At 44.6% G+C, this 12,877-nt stretch overlaps 1 protein-coding gene across 44 annotated transcripts in view; it reads left to right on the top strand.

Moving 5' to 3' along the window:
- The window catches only part of neb (nebulin), a 66,278-nt gene extending 53,680 nt beyond the window's left edge, over positions 1 to 12,598 (top strand). For 22 of the 44 annotated variants that reach the window (XM_060039686.1, XM_060039683.1, XM_060039685.1 and 19 more), the window contains 9 exons: positions 6,453 to 6,545; positions 7,012 to 7,104; positions 7,918 to 8,010; positions 8,573 to 8,680; positions 8,874 to 9,060; positions 9,803 to 9,895; positions 10,201 to 10,341; positions 11,318 to 11,421; positions 11,659 to 12,598. In XM_060039686.1, coding sequence (XP_059895669.1) covers positions 6,453 to 6,545; positions 7,012 to 7,104; positions 7,918 to 8,010; positions 8,573 to 8,680; positions 8,874 to 9,060; positions 9,803 to 9,895; positions 10,201 to 10,341; positions 11,318 to 11,421; positions 11,659 to 11,832 — 1,086 coding nt within the window. In that variant the 3' untranslated portion in view covers positions 11,833 to 12,598. Of the gene's footprint in view, positions 1 to 186; positions 927 to 5,308; positions 5,402 to 5,947; positions 6,041 to 6,452; positions 6,546 to 7,011; positions 7,105 to 7,917; positions 8,011 to 8,572; positions 8,681 to 8,873; positions 9,061 to 9,802; positions 9,896 to 10,200; positions 10,342 to 11,317; positions 11,422 to 11,658 lie in introns of those variants that run through there. The other 22 variants (XM_060039722.1, XM_060039720.1, XM_060039715.1 and 19 more) reach the window with 5 other exon arrangements.
- The last annotated feature ends 279 nt before the right edge of the window (positions 12,599 to 12,877 follow it).

The following is a 12,877-nucleotide window of genomic DNA, read 5'->3' as shown; positions in this document are numbered from 1 at the left end:
TCTCAATCACAATCGTATTTCAATAAAAATCATATTTCAGCTTTAAAGCTAAACCTAAAAAATTAAATTAAGCAAATCTACAGTTGGATGTGGTGCTCAAATTTCTGAGTTAAAACCTTAAATTTCGTGGGGGGAATACAGAGACTTACCTTTGGGTTGATGCCTTCACTTTTGATCTTTGTGAAGATTCAGTACAAAGATGACCTGGCAGGAGGCACCACGGTGCCTAAGACCCCAGAAATGGAGCGGGCTAAGATGAACCAGCGGAACATTAGCACGGTACTTTACGGAGTGACCCTGAGCCCTGGCGTTCTACCCACTTCACGTTACCTTTCATCCTCCACCTCCCCTTCCCTACCGCCTGGTCCTTCCCTAGCTAGCATCACGGCTAGCTTGCTCACTCTAAATCCCTGTGCAATTGACCGCCATTTTTAATCCACATCATTTAAACTGTCTCCCATTATTTAGTTGTTTAATTTTTGCACTAATTCAAAGAAAATTGTGTTTCCCCTTCAAACATGCAACTTAATCATGTCTAAACACTCACGTTACAGTCTTAATGAAATAGCCTCCATTTTCTCTAAACTAGCATCTCCAACGATATAACATAACAAAATGAGTATGTTGGAAAAAAACATGAAACTTGTATCTCAATCACAATCGTATTTCAATCAAAATAGTATTTCAGCTTTAAAGCTAAACCTAAGAAAATGAAATTAAGCAAATCTACAGGTGGATGTGGTGAGTTAGAAACCTTAAATTTTGTGGGGTGCTGGGGGGGAATACAAAGGCTTTCTTGTGGTTTGATGCCTTCATTCTTGATCTTTATGAAGATTCAGTACAAAGATGACCTGGCAGGAGGCACCACGGTGCCTAAGACCCCAGAAATGGAGCGGGCTAAGATGAACCAGCGGAACATTAGCACGGTACTTTACGTAATGACCCTGAAACCTGGCGTTCTACCCTCTTCACGTTACCTTTCATTCTCCACCTCCCCTTCCCCTACCGCCTGGTCTGTCCCTAGCTAGCATCCAGGACCTCGCTGGACAAGTAATCCCCGAGCAATTGACCGCCACTTTAATCCCGATCATTTAAATGTAATGTTTTATTTTAACGCTTCAAATATTTTTTTTCTTTTTTACTTAATGTCTAAACACTGAAGTTACAGAATTAATGAAAGATCCTCGATTTTGGTAACCCAAAACTGCCATCTCCAACGATATAACAAAAGGTTTTTTATATCGTTTGAGGTATGTTTGGAAAAACAATGAAACTTGTATCTCAATCACAATCGTATTTAAGCTTTAAAGCACAGTCTAAAATACAAGAGTTAGCAAATGTCTGCCCTTCAAACATACCACTCACTGCAGATAGTATACTTCCTTTAAGTATACTCATGGAAGTACGGGTATGGTCTCAGGGAAATACGTGACACTGTCACGTTATTTAATCTATTGAAACGTGATCAGGGACACGTAGGCCTATTTTCTAAATTTTGTATTTCAATTGGAAGTAGGCTATTTGTCGTGTCACTAAGCATGACTTCCAAACTAAGGTTCTGTCCGGGAGCGTTCTCCCTAATGTCCCTTATGGAGCTCCGTACAGATATAATTGTCTTAGAACACTCCCATTCAGAATGCATTGGTTTACATTTCGTTCTGTGTAACACGCAAAAAGTCGGACTATCGTGCTCTGGAACACGCTTCAATAGATTAACGTTCGTGCGCAGGAGCACGCAATCGCGTGATACCGGGTTGGGTGGAGGTATCATATATATGAAAGAGGGCATTCAATTATACTATAATGATCAATTAGGAGGCCGAAGCCCTAAAGGAAGTGATGCAATAGGTGACTGAGGGTCAACATTTGAGAACCCCTTTTATCAAAGGGGGTCTCAAAGGACTCATACGCTTCAACAGCGGCTGCAGCAGAAGTGTTGAGACGAAAGATGATAAAGACATTAATAGAATATTCCCATGATTCTTCGTACGACCTGCAGGTTGGAGAGACTGAAATAACCCCCAAAATGAGTAATAATGTAAAAGCAGCCAAGTCCCACAAATTGCTTGAACTATTTATTTCATTCCATTGTTTCGTTGATATGCATTATTGAAAAGTTTCAAGCATATGGATTTAATGCAATATCCACAAACAGTTCAAAATGGTACCATGAAATGTCTTGTTTATTGTATTAACCAGTTCATTTCTCTTTTGTGAAAGTCACCAAAAGTCAAAAAAAGTTAAACGCAAGGTCACAGGCTAACAGTGGAGCTGTGTTGGGAACCAGCAGCCAAGAGCTTCCATGGAAACTTTCTACCCATGTTAAATAGATTTAGTTGGCAGTTCCTTTTCTGCCCATTCTTGTGGAAGCACTTTGCAGTACTGGGAGACACCATTTCTAACGGCAATGGAGCTAGATTCTAAAAATATCAAAAGATGCCCAAAGCAAATACCTTTAACCCATAGTTGTGTTTTATCAAATTAAAAAATTTCAGAGTTTCATTGACCACAAATTGAGCAGAAATATTTTGCATACAAATCTTTAAATAGTTTAACCACATTAAGAAAAATACATTCGTTATTTTTTTTTATTAGTGAAGCCACAAGTTTTGCACATTATCCAAACAGAATACCTGAAATGTTGATATTTCAGCCCTTTCGGGTTAAAACAAGAGAAAAGGACAACCTAACAAGAGTGAAAAGTTTGGGTTAGGTGACCTATAGTTCAAAGATGTCCCTGGTCAGGTAGACTAAATAAAAGTGTATTCCCAATTGCTCCAGGACATTCGTGTAATTTACTTGTGAGCTCTCCCTCAAGCCTAGAGAGACATCAGTGTTGAACCACCAACTGAAAGAGGGTATTTGCCATTAGTATGAGTGACAACATTTCATGGCTATTAATTTAGTTCTTTATATTTAGCCGATTTGAATAGACTTTTCTAGCAGGTGAGGCTGTCAAATAACTAAATATGGAGCAACCACAAAAAGTACATTTGCAGCATGACCAAATTATACAAAAAGTATAGGAACTGTTCTAGCAGATATGTTTTAGAAGTCTCTTTTGATAGGCAGTGTAGAATGTTGGTGTATTTTAGTGTCTGTTGTTCACATTTCTAGTCTAGGGACAAGCCAGGGTTTTATAGTTCTATATGAATAGATTCAATTTACTAAAGTATTAATCATGCTTCAGAAGAATTAACCTTTCTTGGATGGCAGATCTACCACAAGCCTCCATTGCCACAACCTCCAGATGGCTTACGACCTACGGCATTTATTTTAGGTTTTCAAGCATCTTAAAATACCCAAATCATCGCTCCAATACACAAGTCAGCTAATGGCCTACAAGGAAATGCTGAAGCTAGTGTTAGTGATGGCGATAGAAATGGACAAGCTTGCGTGTACAAATATGCAACTAGAATTGCAAGGTTCACAGCCCAGTTGCATAAGTGGTCACAACCGTTGGATTGTAAGCAAGAGTAAAAAAAAAAAAAAACTTCCCACAAACTAGTCAACATGGTCAATTGAAAGCCTGTACAAAACGACCCTGGAATAGTCAAATGCAGCTTTACTGCGGATGAATTAAGCCAAATTGCATAAACATCCAATGGTAAACAGTATACAAATGCAATCAAGGTTGCACTCACACTAGGCCATCTGGCCGTGACCGTCGCAACTGTGGCCTGGCCACGGTAGGCTCTTGTACATACGCCATCACGTCGCTAGCATCCAAACAATTCTACCAAACCTTAACCAACTAGTGAAAAATGGAACAAAACTTTAGCACACACCCAGTGACTAATCACCTTGTCCAGGGGTGTTCCAACGTGGTTTACCAGAGGGCCTTGTGGACTTAAAGTAAGCCACACATTTGACAGAGACAGCACGGAATGACGTTAAACTAAGCTAATCTACAGGTTACTAGTGCTAGTGCAATTACATGAGCATTTTGCACAATATTTGTACTCCAATGCTACGTAAAGCAGGCTTCTTCAGAAACCCGTAGCCTGCTACATTGTAGGGCAACTGTAACAAATCCTGACCAAGACCGAAAGATGGCTCTGGAAGCCACTACGGCCCACGCAGCAGATTACTGCGTGGACCGTGGTGGCTTCCAGATCAACCCGTCGGTGGACCATTCATACACATGTATTCCGAGGATGTTTTGAAGACACTGGAGTCCCATGGCACTAGATTCCTTTGAAGACTAAGTTGGTATGGGGGGGCCCAAAGGGGGCCCCCCCATAGATCTTGTCAGTCATCTAACACCTGTTAAGAAAAACACACACACATCACAAGATACAAATCAGCAAAGCTAGGTTAACAAACAGCGGCGACATGCATGTCAAGGTGCAAAGAGCAGGGATACTGATGGCTTGTGTCTGAGGAGACAGCCCAAAAACGTCAACATTTAATAAAGGAAAATAACTTTTACTCACTGCGGTGGTCTGTTTCGAAGTGCCATGTTGGTAGCAATATTTGTCTGGGCTGTTCAGTCAAATGCCCACAAAAACAAACACGCAACAACGCATACTTTCAGTTTGTATAAAGTGACAATAGTGATCTGAAATCTAGATCGAAAACTTTCAACCCTCACTAAACTTAACCTCGATTGACACAGGCCGATGCGAAAAGTAAACCTTTAATAAAGGTTCACCTTTAATAAAGGGGTGCGTGACAGGTGATCTCAATTAAGAGCTAATCAGAAAGAACACACTGATCAGCCATGAGTGAGACGTTCAAAACGAGGACGAGGATTTAACGGAATTGTTACCATTCAAATTCAAATTTCTTTATTATTGGATAGGGTATGATATCAATGATTTGGGCTTTGAGTAGGCCTATATTTCTTAAATATATTTCTTAAATTTTTTCACCCCTTCGCCTTTTGAATATGAAATCTATAATCTCAGCCTCTCTATAATTTGCCCAACACATATTTTATTGTTCAAATAAAATCCCATCCTTATTTTGCCATTCATATTGAATCTTTACTGTCTTTCATTGTACAACACAATCATCTAATAATTGGCACTCAATCATGTCTTAACAATCAAGTTTCCGACTAAATGAATATCCTCCATTTTGGTAACCCAAAACTGGCATCTCCAATGATATAACATAACAAAAAAAAGGTATATTTGAAAAAACAAGGAAACTTGTACCTCAATCACAACCGCATTTCAATCACAATCGTATTTCAGTAGTGGGTTGGTCGGTAAGTTCAAAAACCTAGACTTTGTGGGGGGGAGGGAGGGGAATACAGAGGATAACCTGTGGGTTGATGCCTTCATTCTTGATCTTTATGAAGATTCAGTACAAAGATGACCTGGCAGGAGGCACCACGGTGCCTAAGACCCCAGAAATGGAGCGGGCTAAGATGAACCAGCGGAACATTAGCACGGTACTTTATGGAGTGACCCTGAGCCCTGGCGTTCTACCCTCTTCACTTTACCCTTCATCCTCCACCTCCCCTTCCCTACCGCCTGGTCCTTCCCTAGCTAGCATCCAGGCTAGCAGGCTGGATACTAAATCCCTGTGCAATTGACCGCCATTTTTAATCTACATCACTTAAACAGTCCCTGTATGGTTTTATTTTTTGCACTAATTGAAATATTTTTCCTGTTCCCCCTATAAACACGCCTAATCATGTCTAAACACTCAGTTAACAGACTTAATTAAATCCTCCATTTTGGTGACACACAATATAATATAATATGCATAAGATATAACAGTAATATAATATATAAAACGTTGCATCTGAGACAACAATGAAATTATGTAATGTTTTTTACATTGTTTTTTACACCATAGCATATACCGTGCTGTGGTGACGGCTACCCTCTTGATGTGTTCATGGCCTTTTTACATGCGGGCAGTATTTACTGTGTAGCTGTGCTGCCCATTTGTCTCTCTCACTGTCCTGCTGTGTACATCTTGACATGGGTAGATACAATACAAGGAATCTTTGGGCCAAGGCACGGCCATTCAGGATCTTCCGGAGGTGAAGCGGGTCCGAGAGAACCAGAAGCACATCAGCTCGGTAGTGGAACCGAACCACAGAGTGATCCCTATCTACCCCCCCGCCCCCCCCCCCCCCCCAACAGAATACAAAGACACACCCTTTCCCCTCATTCTCATCACAGAACCAAGAGCAGTAACGATATGGATAAGGTTCTGTTTTCTTTTTGTTACAGCTTTTCCTGTCATCCTAACTGAATCCCTGTTCCATTCCTAAATCATTCCCAAGTCGTGAGCTGATGTTCTGACCGTGGCTCTATTGATTCATTTTTTTGCTGTTCCTTTCAGATTTTCCTCCCTCTGAAGTGTTTAGGTTTCCCTTTGTTCTCACCGCCCCCCCCCCTCACTCCTCCATGAAAATAGTTTCAAGACTTTAAGTATGGAAACTTTTACCGCCGCCCTCGTTGACCTCTTTTTAACATTCTCATTTAAAGCTTCAGTACAAAGAAGGACTCGGACAAGGCACTTCTATATCAGAGACCCCCGAGATGGAGAGAGTTAAACGCAACCAGCTGAACATCAGCACGGTACCCTCCCCCTCGCTGTGTCCCCCCTCCTCCCCCCCATTCCTCATTTGAACACCATTCCCGACTTCCCTTCGACAGCCTCCGGCCAGACCAAATACCATTTCAAACCTCCTGACCTCTGTTCATTTCCATCAAACCCTTCAAGTTTTCGTTTTTCACTAACGAGCGCTGTTGCTGATCTCCCAGCGTTCCTCTAACACCTTTCATTGAGCCGAGTTCCCTCGTGAGCAGCTTGCACTCTGTCGCACTTTAATCCGTATCCTTAAGCCATTTCTTAATGATTTCTACATTTCTCTCCATGTTAACCACTCACTCTCCTTGTTTCCGAGGCTCCCACAGCAGCCATGCTGTGAATAATAAGCACTAGGTTGTGTACACGTGTGGCTCAGTTCTCCTGTCTGTGTCCTCACTGCTGTCTCTCTTTATCCTCTTGCCTGGGAACCCGCGGACCAACGGTACGGGATAGATTAAGTACCGCAACACCGTGGGCAAAGGCACGGCCATATCGGATCTCCCCGAAATGAAGCGGGTCCGAGAGAACCAGAGGCACATCAGCTCGGTATTGGATCCAGAAAAGCCTCATCCTGAAAACCTGTGTGGTTCCTAACGGTTTAACGTAGACAATAGACCCCTCTGATCCGCCTAACTCCTCATCAGTCCATGCTTACCATCCTCATCGCTCACCCCCCAATCCCCCTGGCTCCCACAACCACCACCTCCATCAACGCTTCAGTTACCAGAACCAGGACTCGGCCTTGCTGCCAACTCTTAATGAGGCCGGTTCTTCCCCCTTAATCTTCCATCCATGTGCTCCCTTTCTCCCATTTTCTGCATCTTTTGCCCTTTAAAGAGCTGAGCTCTTGGCTACAGCTTGTGAATTGCAGTGCTGGTTCATCTTACATCCTCGTCATAGCTTTCCTCCCATTAGGCCTCTCTGAGTGTGTGTGTGTGTGTGTGTGATCGCCGTCTCCACTGCCGACCTCTACCCTCAGAGCCAGCGGCCCCTCCCAGAGTCTTCGTCTCCTGCTGTGGTGGTGTGAAGAGCTGTGGTTAGGGCTCTGTGGATGCTACATCCCAGATCCCAAAAATCTGCCACGATGGGACCAATTTCTCAGACATGGATTAATTGATCATTAAAACAGGGGGGAAAAAAGGCTAAAATAAATTAGATAGAATGTCAATTCAACAGAAATAGCCCGGGTCAACTGTCCGGGGTAACGGCAGGAGGTTTGTGTTTTACAGAAGGTCCCGCAACACGCTGCGCTAGCAGCTCCAATCCACGTCTCTGAAGGCCGTCCCGTGCGTGTGCTCTCTTTGAATGTCTTGTGCACTCTGACTGTCCCCTCGGGGACCCTGTGCTTGTGTCCTGTAGGTGTTGTATAAGGACAGTAAGGCCAAGGGAACCCCTGTCGTGTTCACTCCCGAGATGGAGCGAGTCAAACGGAACCAAGAACACATTAGCTCGGTACCTCCACAACCCAACCCCCACCCCCCAAAGTATCTCATGTTTTCCCCTGAAGGACATGCCGCCCCCCCCACCCCTTCCTTAGCAACCCTCCAGTAGTACCCCTGGTTAACCCCCTTCCCTAACCTATTCCGCCTTTGGCACCAGTTAATCACATTAACTCTGTTTCCCAGAGTAAATCTCTTCTGTGTCTTTAATCTTTAGACCACCAACACTAAACTCTTGTGCTGTCGGAACTACTCTCTCACCTATGTTGTCTCATCCTTTGTGAATTCGATTGGCACACACTCTTACTTCCCTGTACGTCTCTCAATGCTTTACCCATTCCTCCCCCCCTCCCCCATCTAATTCCTGTCTCTGAAGTCATCCCCGTAACGACCCCCCCTGGTGGCAGCCTGTAGTAGTCGCCTGTGTAGATTTGCCGCCATGTTCCTCCCTCCTCCCATGGTGTCATTGTGTGGTGGACGCTACGTTCGTCCCTGTGTGAGGACACAGGGGTCCTCACGGAGATCCGGAGCTCCTCAGACGGGGTGGTAACCTCCCTCCCGCTGCCTCCCACCAGGTGCTGTACTCGGACAGCTTCCGCAAGCAGGTGCAGGGCAAGGCCGCCTTCGTCCTGGACACCCCCGAGATGAGGCGCGTCAAGGAGTCCCAGCTCAACATCTCAGGAGTGAGTTCACTTTTTACGTGTGTCAATTAAAGGCCAGTTTACTCAAAATCCCCCGCAAAATGTTTGAGTTTCGGCCTTTTGGTGATCGCAATCTCAGTCTCCATGCTAATGAGAGTCCTGACATCCCTTCTCTGTGTGTGTGTGTGTGTGTGTGTGTGTGTGTGTGTGTGTGTGTGTGTGTGTGTGTGTCCAGGTGAGATACCACCAGGACCATGAGAAGAGCAAGGGCTCCTTCACGGCGATGGCGTCCTACCCCGAGATGGAGCGTGTGAAGAAGAACACCCAGGAGTTCAGCGACATCAACTACCGCGGCATCCAGAGACGCGTGGTGGAGATGGAGAGGAGGCGTGTGGTGGAGCACGAACAGGAGACCACCACCGGTACACACACACACACACACACACACACACACACACACACACACACACACACACACACACACACACACACACACATACATACATACATACATACATACATACATACATACATACATACATACATACATACATACATACATACATACATACATACATACATACATACATACATACATACATACATACATACATACATACATACATACATACATACACACACACACACACATACACATGTACACACACACATGTACACACACACATGTACACACACACACACTGTGGGTGTATTGATTGACAGGCAATCAGCTCCACAACTCTTAACTCATAAGAAGTAGTTGCTGGACAGACTTCAACTTTTTGTGACTAAATTGACCAAATGGTTGTCTACTGTCCAAAAATATCGCGACCGATAAATTGGCCGTGATATTGCTGTTGCAACACCACCTATTTCTACTATGAATGATGTTGGTTTTCATTTGACAACTTTGTTAGGCAATTGTCATACTCGGATTAGGTTGCAGCGAACATATTAGCACAAAATGTTTGGCAATTATATATAGATATAATCAAGCATATTAAACAAATATTGATACGTGTACACCCATTCTTAAAATGTAACTTTATAATACACATATATTTAGTCACCTCTATCTAATCTGTGGTGTGTGTGTGTGTGTGTGTGTGTGTGTGTGTGTGTGTGTGTGTGTGTGTGTGCTCACAAATGCGCGTGCGTTGTCAGATCTGCGTGTGTGGCGCACCAACCCTGGCTCCGTGTTTGACTATGACCCCGCCGAGGACAACATCCAGTCCAGGAGTCTGCACATGATGTCAGGTGAGCCACATCCCCCCAGGGCCGGGCAAACTCTAGAGAGACAGCTCTGATGTGGTGGCAAACACATGCAATGGTGGTTCGTTGAAAGTTGTCTTAGTATTTATTAAATCCCAATGGGAAAACAAACATAGGAACTTTTGCAGTTACATTATATTAAAGTAAGTCATTTTCCTTTGGCCCCTCGTCAAAACGAGCCCAAATAAATCTCATCCAAATGTCAAAATGAATCAACCTCTAAACGATTAATATTGACGCGGAATGAGTGCATATAACCGACGGCTGGCTCAAACGTCTGGTCCCGTCAGTCCACGCCCAGCGTCGCAGCAAGGAGCACTCCCGTTCCACCAGCGCCATGAGCGGCCCGGCCGACGAGAAGTCTGAGATGTCCCACGAGGGAGACCACCACATGTCCACCTACAGCAACGGCTTCGGAGCCTCCTCCGTCGGTGAGGACTAGTCTTTGGTTGTTGAGTTTGGTGTGAGGGTTTTCTCAGGGTCGGGTTTTAGAAGTTTGGGTGTCGGTTCTAGAGTTTGGTTTTGGGGTTTCCTAGGGGTTGGGATTTAGGGTTTGGGGGTCGGGTGTAGAGGTTGGTGTTAGGGTTTGCTAGGGTTTGGGTTTCAGGGTTTTGGTGTTGATTCTAGAGTTTGGTGTTAGGGTTAAGGTTTCCTAGGGTTTGGGTTTTAGGGTTTGGGTGTCGGTTCTAGAGTTTGGTTTTAGAGTTAGGGTTTTCTTTAGGGTCGGGTTTAGGGTTTGGTGTTAGGGGTAGGGTTCACTAGGGGTTGGGTTTTAGGGTTATGGGGGTCGGTTCTAGAGTTTGGTTTTAGAGTTAGGGTTTTCTTTAGGGTCGGGTTTAGGGTTTGGTGTTAGGGTTCACTAGGGGTTGGGTTTCAGGGTTTGGGTGTCGGTTCTAGAGTTTGGTTTTAGAGTTAGGGTTTCCTTTAGGGTCGGGTTTAGGGTTTGGTGTTAGGGTTAGCCAGGGGTTGGGTTTTAGGGTTTGGTTGTCGGCTGTAGAGTTTGGTGTTAGGGTTAGGGTTTCCTAGGGGTTTGGTTTTAGGGTTTGGGTGTCAGTTATAGAGTTTGGTGTTGGGGTTAGGGTTTAATCAGGGTTTCCTCGTAGGGTTGGTTTTTTGGCTCTAGGTTGTGGCATTAGGGTTGGGTTAAAGGGTTTCGTTTTGGTTCTTGAGTTTGCTATTAATGTAAGGGTTTATATATATCTATAGCGTATACTGATATCATATAATTGGGTGAACATTGACCAAATATTAAGTCAGTTCACCCAAGTGCCTCAGTCTGAGTCAGTGTTGTAGCTGACTGTGTGTGTGTGTGTGTGTGTGTGTGTGTGTGTGTGTGTGTGTGTGTGTGTGTGTGTGTGTGTGTGTGTGTGTGTGTGTGTGTGTGTGTGTGTGTGTGTGGACCTCCAGGCTACCAGACTACTAAGACTGTGGAGCTGCAGCAGAGGTCTTCCTCAGTGGCCACCCAGCAGACCACCGTCTCCTCCATCCCATCCCACCCCTCTACCACCGGGGTGAGTACCACACACACACACTCCTCTACCACCATTGAGCACCACACAGACACACACTGCTCCATCACCGGGGTGAGTACCACACACACACACACACACTCCTCTACCAGCATTTAGTACCACACACACACACACACACACTCCTTCACTCTACAAGAGTGGTGATTACCACACACACACACACACACACTTGGAAACCCCTCTACCAGCCGGACTCACTTGCCCTTCCCTTCTCAGAAAACGGTGCGAGCCATGTACGACTACGGCGCGGCCGACAACGACGAGGTGACCTTCAAGGACGGCGACGTCATCGTCAACGTGCAGTCCATCGACGAGGGCTGGATGTACGGCACCGTGCAGCGCACCGGCAAGACCGGCATGCTGCCCGCCAACTACGTGGAGGCCGTCTAGACGCAGAGGCCCCGCCCACCCAGCCACCCTCGTTCTCTCTCTCTCTCGGGAGTGGGCGAGAGACAGCCACAGGGGGAAAAGAGGATTGGTCAATCCCGCTCGATGTGCTCGCGTTACCGTGGGCAACGAAGTGCAATGTTGTTGTTTGTTTGTTTTTGTTTGGAGGATCTGCTCGCTATGTAATCGTGGTAGTGTTGTATGTGAATTTAGTTATTGTTTGTACGACTCTTTCCCTTCCTTCCTGTGGATTTGACATGATATAGACACCTGAACGGACAGAAAAGCAATATAAATAATGAATAAATACAGAGCGTATCGAAATGATATGATAGACTAAAGTGGTAGAAGATGACATGACCCATCTAGGAATAACAATATCACTCAAAGTACTTGTATTGTACTGTTGTATTGTAAAACCACCCTATTTATGTAAATCCTATGTTTGTCAAATCGTGAATAGCTCAGACGAACTGGGTTAACGCTGGCAAATCCATATCTAAGGTAGTAGAAGTATGAAACCTGAAGCAAAATGAGTGACCTTAACGTAGTAGAAACGTTGAGTTGATTATGAAGAAATAGAATATAAACGTGGCGTCTCCAACCCTCTCCTCCACGGTGAAACCAGCCCTGAAGAGTTCTATGAGAAAAGCCTCACTCTTCCCTCCTTCACAGGGCTGGCCACTAGTAGTACACGTGTGTTTTGTTAAGTCTGGTGAACTCTGTGCCCTTTAATCAGTAGTGAATAAAGCACACCAAGCTCCTGCAATGTGGCGTCTCCTTTTCTACCACCATCCCTCCCTGAACTCCTATCCCAATTTCATCATGTACGTTTTCAGTGAGACTGATATTTCAGCAGACAGCTGATGTGGACATTGATGCCAGTCCAGGTAAACTTGGCATATGGGGCGAGATTAAAACTCTTGATGTCGACTTCTAAAAACAGGTAGAAGTCGACACCTCTTTAATCCACACCACAGAATCAGATGTGGATTTGATCGTTCTACGGTATTAAATGCCTAAACCTTAAAAGAGAGCACAACAATCA

This window comes from Gadus macrocephalus, chromosome 20 (assembly GCF_031168955.1).
Source record: "Gadus macrocephalus chromosome 20, ASM3116895v1".
NCBI classification, from domain to species: domain Eukaryota; kingdom Metazoa; phylum Chordata; class Actinopteri; order Gadiformes; family Gadidae; genus Gadus; species Gadus macrocephalus.
Note: the sequence above shows the minus strand (reverse complement) of the source record. Positions and strands in the feature narration are given on the sequence as shown.